Source organism: Phyllostomus discolor, chromosome 11, assembly GCF_004126475.2.
Source record: "Phyllostomus discolor isolate MPI-MPIP mPhyDis1 chromosome 11, mPhyDis1.pri.v3, whole genome shotgun sequence".
NCBI lineage: Eukaryota > Metazoa > Chordata > Mammalia > Chiroptera > Phyllostomidae > Phyllostomus > Phyllostomus discolor.
This window is the reverse complement of record NC_040913.2, coordinates 63,548,901-63,561,531: the sequence shown is the minus strand read 5'-3', so window position 1 is coordinate 63,561,531 and position 12,631 is coordinate 63,548,901. Positions and strand designations below refer to the sequence as shown.

Sequence of the window (12,631 nt, the reverse complement as noted above, 5' to 3'; positions counted from 1 at the left end):
CCAAATTTTATAAAGAATTTATAAAACTCAACACCAAAAATTAAAAAAACAAAAAGTCCAATTAAAAAAATGGGCAAAAGATCTGAACAGATATTTCTCCAAAGAGGACATACAGGTGGCCAACAGACATATGAAAAGATGCTCATCAGTGAAATGCAAATTAAAATCACAATGAGATATCACCTCACACCTGTCAGAATGGCCATCATCAATAAATCCACAAACAAGTGTCATGTTGTCAAGAATGGGAGAAAGGGGAGTGTTCCCTCCTGAACTGTTGGTGGGAATCCACTAGCTCTGGACTGTCTTACTACTGACCATCTCTGTATGCATACCTGGTTGTAGGTTTTGACTGACTTGAGCATTTTTATAATAAAAGACACATTTAGTTGTTTTTATTTATGAATATTTTATTGAACTGAATTTTGGCTTTACAGAATTGAAATGCTGTTTCAGTCAAAATGATGATACCAAGTGTGAAATGTTGACAAATCTAAATTAGAAAGAGGTAGAAGGAGTCAAAATACCAGTCTTCTTTTCTTTTTTTTATAAAGATTTTATTTATTTACTTTTAGAGAGGGAAGGGAGAGAGAGAGAGAGAGAGAGAGAGAGAAACATCAATGTGTGGTTGCTGGAGGCCATGGCTTGCAACCCAGGCATGTACCCTGACTGGGAATCAAACCTGCGACACTTTGGTTCGCAGCCCGCACTCAATCCACTGAGCTACACCAGACAGGGCCCAGTCTTCTTTTCTTCCCCAAGGAATGTCTAAAGCACTCTGCCCATACCAGCGTGTGACTTTGAATAGAACAACTCAACTTGTTACTCTCCTGGTCAAAGTGATTTTTAAAATGTATGGCTTCTCTACTGACCTTTTAATAATTTTCAAGCTGCAAGCATTGGATTGTATTTTGTGAAATGGGGTGACCCTTACAATATATCTAAACATTTTATTGTACAGAATGCTGTTTTTATTCTGGAGGAGAGAAAAGTAATTTATTAAAATCCCATAGGGAAAATTCCAGTTTGCTGTGTAAAACTGAGTAGACTGTAAAGCAGTTTCTGTTTTGTATCTTTGATTATGGTGCTGCTTTCTGAAAGGGAATGCGTATTTGTATTCCTGACAGAGGAGAGCAATGCTGGGCGGTAAAGGGAATCACTGGGAGCACATACAATTCGGAATAGAATGTTTTTCAAACTCACTTTCCAGTAATATGTACATTAATTTTCTTTTACCAAAACAGTTTGCCTTTCCCTATTCTAAACTATTGAAAACACTCACTGTTTGAACCAAAGTAAAAATATAAAAGAAGTACTGTAACATGAACTTTAAAACTGCCAGTAAATGTAGTTAGGGGACCAATACAAACATATCATCCTATGTCAGATACCAAGTTGAAAATTGGAAAAATGTATCCCAGCATCCAAATGGTAGCCAAAATCATAGCAAGAACCTGCTTAATTTTGATTTATTTTCACTGAATTGTGTTGTGTGTGCATATGTGGTTGTGTGTTAAACATCATCAGAAAAAGACACAGTGAATGATTTTTTATAGGGAAATTAGTTTATATATCTAGCAACATAAATCTCCATCAATAATTGAGATTATCATGGGCTTCAATGCAAAAACAATAATTGTTTTCACTTTTCAACTCTATGCATCAGAATTGTGTTTGGGTTTCATTATATTTCCAGGTATTATTCAGAGTAAACTTGAATGTAGGTGAAAGGTGAGGTTTCATAGATGATAATGAACAATTATTAAACACTGTTTAATTAGCACGCACTTTGTACATAAAGTGCTGTTGCTAACTGGTTTAATAATAAAAATTACATACCCTTTGAAAACACGTTTTAGTAACAGAACATTATTGCTTATCCAGATGGTCTATCATTTGTATTAATGACAAACTTAATTTCTTGAGTAAATTTTCACCAACTGTTCTCCCTTTATTACTCAGTGAAATATATCTGAAGCAAAAATATAATGGAGCATGACATATACTTCACAGAATTAAAGTAGGAGATTAATTAAAGCTGACTCCAGTTAAAGGCAGAGCCCCAGGCATTAGACAGTGATTTGCAATCCCACTGCACACTGGAATTAGCTGGGGGCTCTTTTACAAAGGCTGATGTCCAGGCCTGACCCCAAACCAATTAAATCAGAGTGGGACCCAGACACTGATATATTTTAAAAGCTTTCCAGGTGACTCTGATATGTAGACATGGTTGAATACACTGAGATAGATGATGGAAAAGAGCATGCACAATCCATTAACTGATTTGCTCATCAGTTAATATATTAGATATATATACACACACATATATATGCCATATCTTTATATCAATGAGAGAAAAGGATGATGTTGGTTTTCAGATATTCAATATTTTTCAAATACGTTCAGTAAAACACTAATTGTATAAGTTGTGAATTACTATTGTCTAAAAAGAACAAAACAGAAGCCTATTGGAGAAACACTGAGCTAAACTAATGAGCTTCTCTGCAGGACTTTTCAGGGCCTTTACTGTGCCAAGTGTGCTGTGAATCTCCAACTTCCTTTTTGGAATTCCTTGTGGCTTATGAGACGACTATATGTTCTTCCCCCAACAAATCAATTATTCCCAATTTTGGCTCATTATCTATAAAATGGCAAGTGTGGGGTGTTGTTGAGAGACATTTCTTTTGATATGTTTCAGTTTTCAGATTCTATAGTTTATTTGCCTTCTTTGATTTCCTATTAATGTAGAGCCTTTTTTTTCTCCACCCTTGTTTAGGGAAAGTCATTTATTACAATAATATATTATGGAGAATTTTAAACATATTCAACAGTGAAGGGAATAACATAATGAATCTGTACCTACCATCAACCAACTTCAACATTTATAAACAGTTACCAGCTCATGCCAGTTTTGCTTTGTCTATTTCCCTGTTACCCTCAAAACTATCCTCATTTGAAGTAATTCTCAGACATTGTGTCATTTAACTAGCCAATATCTTGATATAATTCTCTAAGATATAAGAACTTAAAAATATACCCATATTACCTTTACCACATATAATTTATATCAACAATAATTTATTAATTTTCCAAATATCTAGATTTCACATTACATTCATTAACTCATAATTTTTTATACTTAAAAAAATTAGGATCCACATAATGTCCTAATATTTAACTATACTTATGTATCCCTTATATCTCTTTAAATACACAAGTCACCCTCCTGCTTTAACATTTTTACCTTTGCATTTTATATGTTGAAGAAATCAGGTCATTTGCCCTGCAGTTTTCCACATTCTGGATTTTGCAGAGTGCACCCCTGGTTTATTTTAACACATTCCTCTGGCCTCTGTTCCTGATAATTAGTAGTTAGAGCACAAAATTTCATTATACTCAGGTTTTTTCCTTTCCTTCTTCCCTCCCTCCTTCTTTCCTTCCCTCCCTCTCCTTTCTTTCTTGGCAAGAACACATGATACACATCTTGTGCATGTTGTCACTCTTTCGATAATGTTAGCAATGATTGATACTCATTGCCTAGATTCATTACTTCTTAGGTGCTGCAAAATTGAGTTGCTCTGATTCTGTCATCCTTTCTTCATTTATTTGCAGTGGCTCTGCATCAAGTTATATTTATAAATTAACTTAGAGAGAAGCAGCATCTTTATAATATTAAGCCTTTCTCTCTAATAGTGCAGTGTGTCTCTCCATTTGTTTAAGTATAATTATATGACTTACAGGAGCATTTTATAGATTCCCTCATTTAGGCTATTTACTTATTTTTGACAACGTTGTCTTCATTTCCATCTTGCCTTCCAAAAAGGTATTTTAAAATGTATATAAAGGTTATTGGTTTTGCATGCTGATTTAACAACTTGCTACTTTATCAAGTTCTCTCATCGTAGTAATATTTTCATTCATTCTTTTCAGTTTTCTAATATATGATCATCTATAGAAGTACAAATATTTTTAGATCTTTTTCTACTTTTTGCCTTGAATTTCTTTCTTTTTTCTAACATCATTGGCATTGCAATGTGTAAGAAGTTACCTGTGTGTTGTTTATCATCTTATGTATTAAGCATATAAACTGGGAGTTCACTGACTGCGTAATGCTGAAGAGTCAACTCCAATGACTTAGGAGATATTTTTACAGTGCTAGATATCAGTTTCACATAATAAAAGAGAGTTTATAAGTTTAGATGTTATCTAGATGCAGAGCCTCACAATATGTACTTTGGGACTCAAATTTTAGAATGCCCCTCTCCATTGACTCATAAAACTATAGTTGGTGTGTGTGTATGTATATATATACACACACACACATACATATATATAATATTTTACTGTAAATATGGTATTTGTTATAATATATGAAATAGCTTGATAAAGGAATTATTAATTAAAAGCCAGAGAAAATGGATTAGCATTTTCTATGAACTGAAACAAATTCTTATCTAAAAGATTACACCATCCATATAATCTTTTAGAGCTATGTGGGGACACCAAGGTTGGAGATGCTGATGTTGTAGTGTGCCTCTTCATATCTCCTCCAGTCGGTCCCTTTTCTAAACTGTCAAGTTTCCAATGGAGGAACATTGTTTCCAACGGAATGCATGTAGTCAAGAACTACATACATTTATTCCTCAACAAGTAGAACCACTAGGAAATACACTGTGAAGATTTTTTTCTTATGAGTTTATTCTTAAAATTTCAACAAAAAACGCATTTGTTAAGCTTCTGTTACATATAAAATGCTACACCAAATACAACTTCAATCGTGTAGAAGTTGACATTTTGGTGAAAAGCTAATAGATATGGGCCAAAAAGCTCAAAACTAAATAAAATAAATACTTACAAAGACAATAATATTCTTCTGGTTTTGAGTCTGAATATAATATTGGTTTGTTACATGTTTCTTTGAAAGTTTCCAGTGAAACAAAAAGTGAGGAAGTTCACCTTCTATTAGCAACTCAAGAATCTAGGATGTATCATTTAAATCAATGGCCTTTTAAAAAGTTCCCATGCAAATTTAGGAATTTGCTAAGTCCACTGTAAAATGATTTTTGGGTTCATCACAAAGAAAATAGTTTTATTCTTCTAAATGTAATCCAGTTACTATTGTGCACAATAGCCAAGCAAAACTGCTAAGAAAAAAGGTATACAGTTTTAAAAAATATTATTTTTTCATAATTTGTCTAATAATTGGTCTTGAGATTTTACCTATAAATGATTAAAACTAGATTTTTATTTTTAATAGATATTATTTCCTAGGATTTAATAAACAAAACCCATTCATTATTATATAAAAAGTCTCAGACTGTGAATATATATACTGAAATAAATCATTAAAATATTTAGCAGAAAGAATAATAAGGGCTATACATAATAATAAGGGCTATACATAACTGTAGTAAAAAAAAGGTTAAATGAAAAATAACATGTTTTGTACATATCAGCTGTCAGCACACACTTGATAGATAATTGTGTTGGGGTGTGAAGCAGGGGCATGAAAGCACAGCCCCTACTAAAGCCTTTGACATCATTCCACTTGTGGTTTTTGCATGTTATTTAGCAGGCCATCGAGTATCCATGAGTCTCACTGCAGACACAAGAGTGCGCATGTTTTCCAAGATAAAAGGTAAGGGATCAATATAGCTGCCAGATACCAGTCTGACATCTACACTGAGAAATACATAGCAAGTGGCAGCCTGCAGACCGGCACATATTATGCATACTACTGGTTACTCTTAACTTCCGTCTTTCTTATGTTCATCACTATTTTTCTTCTAGTAAGCAGTAAATAAGTAAAACCATGAAGTTCTCCTTTATTAATCCATGGAAACAAAGTATGAAAAGAGAAAAATATCTATGGTCTTCTTGGTCTCATTTCATACTAGATTTCTTGCAATGTTTTCTAAAAACTATGCTTTATGAAAATTCACCAGGATTAGCCTGATCCAGGATGTACTTACAGGATGCTGTATCACCTTTAAATTATTCTTTAAAATTTTTAAATTGAATTTATTGGGTGATGTTTGTTCTCAATAGCACACAGGTTTCAAGTGTACAACTCAACAAAACATCATCTACACACTGCATCCTGCACCCACTGCCCCAAACAGTCTCTTTCTGTCCTCATCCTCCCTGCGTTGCCCACCTCCACCTACCTGCCACTCCCTTTTCCCTCTGGCTATCACCACACAGTTGTCTATGTCTTTGTATTTATATAAAATATATAAATACACACATATTTTTTGCTGAATCCCTTCACCTTTTTTATTACAGTTCTCTAACCCATCTCCCCTCTGACAGGTGCCAGTCTATTCTGTGTCCACCTATCTTTTTCTATTCTGTTCATCAGTTTGTTCATTAGATTCCACATATAACTAAGATTGTATGGTATTGACATGGTGTATAGGGACTGTTCCTGTTGCAAATGGGAACACCTGAACAACTTTTTAAAATGTAGCCACCCTTTCAGAAGAAAAAATAACTGAATTTAAAAAGTTTTTCAAGTATTTCCATTTACAACAGGAATAGTAGCTACCCGCCATTTCTTGAACAGGTATAGTGAGTTAGAAAACACCAGAATTTCTGTAATAGTAACTTTGTTTAATCTCACAACTGTGTAAATCTATTGTAATCTTGATTTTACAGAGTAGGAAACCCAAGCTCATTATATATCCTTCATCTTGGCCAAGACAGCTCTGCTAGTAAAAGTCACAGGACTGGGACTCAAATTCATTTTGTTTAATTCCTTACCCAGTGTCCCTTACCACCATGTTAGCATTTCTCCCTAAACAGAGTAGAACTATAATTCTTAATGTACACCTTGATTTTATATCTTTCCACCTATAACTTTTTACAGCTTTGCTTTTCCACCTCTGCCTGGTAAGGCACATTCTATTTCTACTCTTTTCTTTAACACTTAATTTTTAGATATGCTTAATTTGATTAAGCTATTCACCTGGTACTATTAAGACACATACAGAATTTAGTGTCTTTCAAGTTGTCCTAAATTGTAAATGGATTCAAAATAATCAATGCCTCATTAATGTATTTTTATGCATTTCCCATAGTCAAATGTATGCATGTCACATAAAGATGAATCTATAAATAACAGCATTTAGCATAAAAAAGTACTTCCATTCTGATTTTTGGACAAGATTTCTGAAGCTCTTTCCCCTGATTTCAAATACAGATGTCCTCCGTCTGTCTGTCTGACCTACTTGAAACATCAGAAGCACAACTCAGCTCTTCATCTAGCATTGTGTTTTGAAACAAGTGCTTCCATTTTAAAAAAAGTAAAAAGATTATGCCAGTTGTTTACAAGACCACACAAAAATGATGAATATGTCAACAAAGCAGTTATTAATTTTGAAACAGGATGGCAAAGTACTTTTAATTATGCATTTGAAAGTAATTATACAAGTAGTCTCTATTGAATTAAAAATAGCTGATTAGTGGTAAAAAACATTCAAGTTTATAAAATTTCAAAAAAATCCTACTTACTTGTTCAAATTCATTCTTTTGAAATTCTTCAAAACCAAAGATGTCCAGTATTCCAATATCCAATGTCTGCATGCTGAAATAAAACAATTAAACAATGACTGGGCATACTTCAAGCTCTCACATGGCCTCCTGCTCCTTGCTCCTTCAGGTCAGAGATATTTGGCCACTTAGCATACTAGTTAACTTGAAGTATCAGCATGCAAATAATTATCCTACAGTTTGATGAAAAACTCTGAAAATTAAGGGGAAAGTGTTCTTTTAATGCTTTGATTCAAACAGAAAATGTTAATAGAGTGATCTCTAAGTTTAAAATGTAACAATTCCTAGGTAGTTTAATATTTGCTTTTCTGAAGCAGTCCTTTGCTTTTCTTCTTTGACTAGACTTGATTTCTCTAAAGGAATTTGTGCCCACCTGTTAAATGGCTCTCACCAGCTAATACTTGTACATGATTAGGCTACACAAGCAGGAATCAAACAATTCCCTCATCACACCTAAGTACAATGTGAAGTAAATGACAAATTAAGCCATGTGCATATTCTCTGATAGATCACATTCAGCCACTTCAAAAATTATCTCATGATCTTCCTAAAGGAATTCTTATGAATAAAGAAGAACAGAACATGCAACTCAGTTGTAAAATTGAAAGAAAGCGTTTTCAGGAACATCTATATAGGACACATTGGTAAAATCAAAAAGGGGTAGGGATCAAGGGTGGGAAGTGGGGATGGCTGGGGTGGAGGGGAGTGGTGGGGGGGAATGGAGACAACTGTACTTGAACAATAAGAAAAAAGAAAATGAAATTTAAAAAAAGAAAGAAATCAATCTAAGTACCTTGTGATACTTTTATTTCCCCAATGCAGACTAGCACTAGGAACTTGCTACAGTCTTGGATGGTTCAAGCCACTGATGTCATAACCCTCATGGTGAGTGAGGAAAGAAGGAAGAACACCTGACTGCTGACAGCATCCCTGACAGCCTGGCTTCCATGGGGAGAGTTGTGGCAGCGTGCAGGAATGTGTGTGAGGTTGCTTCTTGCAAAGAAGGCCCCTCATGTTGACTGTGGATGCTGATGACCAGGAGGGTACACATCCATCCCCTTCCACGTTGCTGGCCCGGCATGAGGAGGACAACTGTTGTCCTTACATTCTGCCAGTGGGTGTGGGATGCGGTCATCATTGCGGTGCTTATTGTTTCAATACCACTACTCTTGCTCGAACAGATATTTTTGCTGTTGTTTCCTCTCCACTTGGTTGTCCAAACTATAGAACCACATCGACAACTGACTCTTTTTGTAACTGTATTTTATTTTCACAATCACTCCATAATCATGATCTTTGGGGGCTTTAATATATTGCTTGAGTGACCATTTTTTTCTTGATGAAAGAAAGGTAGAGAATTGATTCTATGGTATCCTGCCTCTAAGACTATTTGTTGTAGTTGGTACAAATAAGCTTCAGAAGCAGAAAGGTAGAACATTTTAAAAGCCTTTAATATAAATTTCACATGACAAAGAATATAAACCAGTGAGGGGGCGGAAGAATCATTTGAATGTCTCCAGGTAGTGGATTTAGTCTTTTAGAACAAAAACAAAAAGTTAGCTTTACACCTCACCTCACCCTGTGTGCCCAAATAAACTGTATATGTATTCGATAATTAAATGTTAGAACAAAAAAATCAAATGAGATCTTTTTTTTTCATGTCTGGAAAAAAGACAAAAGAAAATGTTTAAAAGTATAATAGACATATACTAAATTTTTTGTAGGATAAATATATAAATGAAATTAAATTCTGTTAGAGGTAAGCATTATTTTAAAGTGCATAGTCTCATTCATTTTCATGAATTTCCTCAATCTATTGACATGTGTGCCCAGTCATACATTATCTCCCAGACATCCATGCTCTGTTCATCCAACTCTCTTTGTAATGTGCACAGATATGTTGGGAGTGATGTTCACTCAGTGGTAACAATAATGCTCAGGTTTTGCATGATTTGTTGCTTTGTTGTATGTGTGTGTGTGTGTGTTAGTGTGTGTTTTCTACATTATGAGCTGCATTGTTTCTCTTGTAGGAGCTTAGTGATGAAACTGGTCAGGCTTTGGAGTTGTTTTGTTTTAGGTAAGAATCCTAGTTCAAACACTTCTTAGATAACTTTGGGCAAGTTACATAAAATATGTGAGCTGCAGTTTTGTCATCTATAAAACTAACATACAGTAATATGCATACACCTAGATCATTGTTACAATTAGAGGTGCTGCAAATAAAGATCTAAGATAATAGCTACTATACAGTATATTTCCAATCACTGGAAGTTGCTTTTAAAATATAGTTGGTATAGAAATGAAGGGAATGGCTAATAGAAGAAATATAAATAGCTAATAAGCATATTAAAATGTCAATTTCATTAAAATTTCAAAAGAAATAATATTTTAAAACTTAGGATGGGAAAGTCCCATATACTTTTGTTAGAAGTTTGAACTGGTAGAGCCTTCTTAAATAACAATTTAGTTATGTGGTATAAAGCTGTGAAATGTTCATTTCATTTGAACCAGTACTTTCTTATATAGGAGCCTATACTAACACAATTACCAGAAATGCAATTAAAGAATATGAACAAGAATATTCATTGTTATCTTAATTATAGTACCTAAACAAAAAGGAATAATAAATACTCTACACTAAAGATATAATTAATTAAATGGCATGCATCCTATGATGAATACAATAAAACTCTCAAATTAATAGAATGCAGTATATAAATTCTGTATACAGAATAACCCCATTTATATATCCAACACATCTAGAAAGAAGTACAGTCAACGTAAGAAGAGGAAATATACTTTTATTTACTTCTTTTTATTATTCTAAATTTTTTAAGGTTTCTATAGTGAGTCAATATTATTTTTATAACCAGTAAGTATTCAACTGATATTTTAAACACATTGTGAATGCATAGTAAATGTTCTTGAATAACAATAAGCTAAAACCTAAAGCAGAAAAAAATTTATACCTTTTGTGTATCTATAGTAACTTATAGTATAATTTCAACGATGTTAAAAATAAATCAATGAAACAGAAAAAAGTTAACATTTGATGTCTTTAAACAGAAGACCTAAAGGTGATTTCTTAATTTTTAAATGCTTTATACTGGGTATTGTAATATTCTTTATTGTTAACTTTTATTTTTAAAATAGGTGATTAAATACATATCAGGTATTATCTGAACTGGTGGAGGAAGGGACAACAGCACCCTTCAGGATGGAGAGACAAAAGTGTAGCCCAGCAGGTGTCTGCTTGTGCAGAGAAGAGAGGTACAGCAGGGCCCCTAGGAGTCAGGAGAGAGAGCAGAGGCACCTCCTGAGGGCCTTTCCTTGGTCACAAACATGGATGCTTTCAAGCTCTCATGTTTGCTATCAAGTTTGCTATTTGAGTTCAAGCTCTCATTACTGTTACCAAGATCTCACTTGTGACCTACCTGACAGGCTCCCAGCTGCTCTTGGCAGCAGTGGCTCTGTAGTTGCAGCATATAATACTGATAGGAGATGGGAAAAAGGGCAAAAGCTACGAATGACATGATGTCACTGTGTATGCCCTTCCCCTTTTCATAAAGATGGGGACTTTGTGTTGACAACAGAGGAAGGATGCTGAGGCGATGCAGGTATGTGAGTGACAAAAATATGTTAAAAGATTCTGGTTCAGAGTGGGGAAAGTAAGTTATTAGTAATTTAGAGTAGTATAAATTTGGCTTCAAGAGTGCTCCTTTTAAATGATTTTTAAGATTTCATAGATACTGCATTCCAAACTATATTTAGTTACAAAATTAAAATGCTATTAAAAAAGATGGTATAGAAGGAAATCATTTTCAGGGGAAAAATTAAATGCAGGTTTAATGCATTTTAAGGATTACTTTTGCAACTACTGACAGATATAATGTGTTCATTTTCTTTCAAAAATCTATTTCATCATTTATGATTGAATGAAATATGTGTCTGTTTTTGCAATAGCAACCTTGGCAGGAGGGTTACAAGAATTTGCAGCCAGCAAAGTGCCCATACTATGTAGCAGTCAGCATTACTGTCATTTCTCTATTGATATCCTGCCTCATATTACACAGGCATTTAACTCAACATCCCATTTCTAGCAAAGAGGAACAGACAGAGGTCATCTGATCAACCAGGATTCAATCCTATAGGCAAAATTAACATATTAATGAGATGGTCTGTTTTAGTTCAAATTCTTCCTTGGAATTCTCCTGAGGGCATTCCTGATGGTTAACAAAAATGTCTAACTTGCAATAGCTTATTAATAAAATACAATACCTTTTATATCAGAGAAAAATATTAAGTGCCAAGACATCTTTGTGGTTTTGATTTTGTTTTTCATGTGTGAATATAAGAAAGGGTAAGATCTGAAGTGAAAAGAATGTCTACCTTAGAACATGGATGAACTAATTTTATTTGGGCAGAGAAGTCTGGTGTCATGTACAAGTCAGAATTTGTCCTCAATAATCCCTAGGCAAGGAAATTAACTAGAGAGTTACCTAAGTATGTAGTTATTTTGGGAAATAGCTAAATCCTGGTTAGCATAAAACCCTCAGATAGATTTTGAGTTGAGTCAGCCTCTTCAGCTGATCATTGACCTGTAGGACCCCCAATGGGGTCAGAATGAAATATAAAACATTCCAGCCTTGAGCAATCTGGCTGTTCAGACATACTACCCTTGGGATCAGAGAGCTTACACAGAGGTTAGTTAGTGGTGCAAATAAATCCCTGGGGTTGTTGAGCTACACTATGGCATTCACTAACTTGGCCACTGATACACTGAAGAATTTAAGTAATAAGATTTGTTTTTAACTGGTAATGTACATTCAAGGTGGAGGCAGGCTCATTGTGCCCATCCCATAGCTCACCTCCCAGAGTTTCTCTCATCTGTGGGAGGAACATAGGGTGGAGAGCTGTGACTCCAGGGTTGCATCCTTTCGGGAGTTCCTCCCTTTTACTCTTTGACAGAAGCAAGTACCTGAGATTTACCATTTTCTGAAAACGTGTCAGAAATTAAAGAAAGATTTTGCACTTGCGAACAAGTTAAGCTAGACACTGTGATGGTGGGAGTGTGTTTACC

The 12,631-nt window shown here is 34.4% G+C and overlaps 1 protein-coding gene across 4 annotated transcripts in view; it reads right to left on the bottom strand.

Annotated features, from left to right (window-relative positions):
• MYO16 (myosin XVI) overlaps positions 1 to 12,631 on the bottom strand; it is a 595,311-nt gene that overhangs the window by 195,587 nt on the left and 387,093 nt on the right. For all 4 annotated transcript variants that reach the window (XM_036011451.1, XM_036011450.1, XM_036011452.1 and 1 more), the window contains one exon: positions 7,513 to 7,585. In XM_036011451.1, coding sequence (XP_035867344.1) covers positions 7,513 to 7,585 — 73 coding nt within the window. The remainder of the gene's footprint in view (positions 1 to 7,512; positions 7,586 to 12,631) is intronic.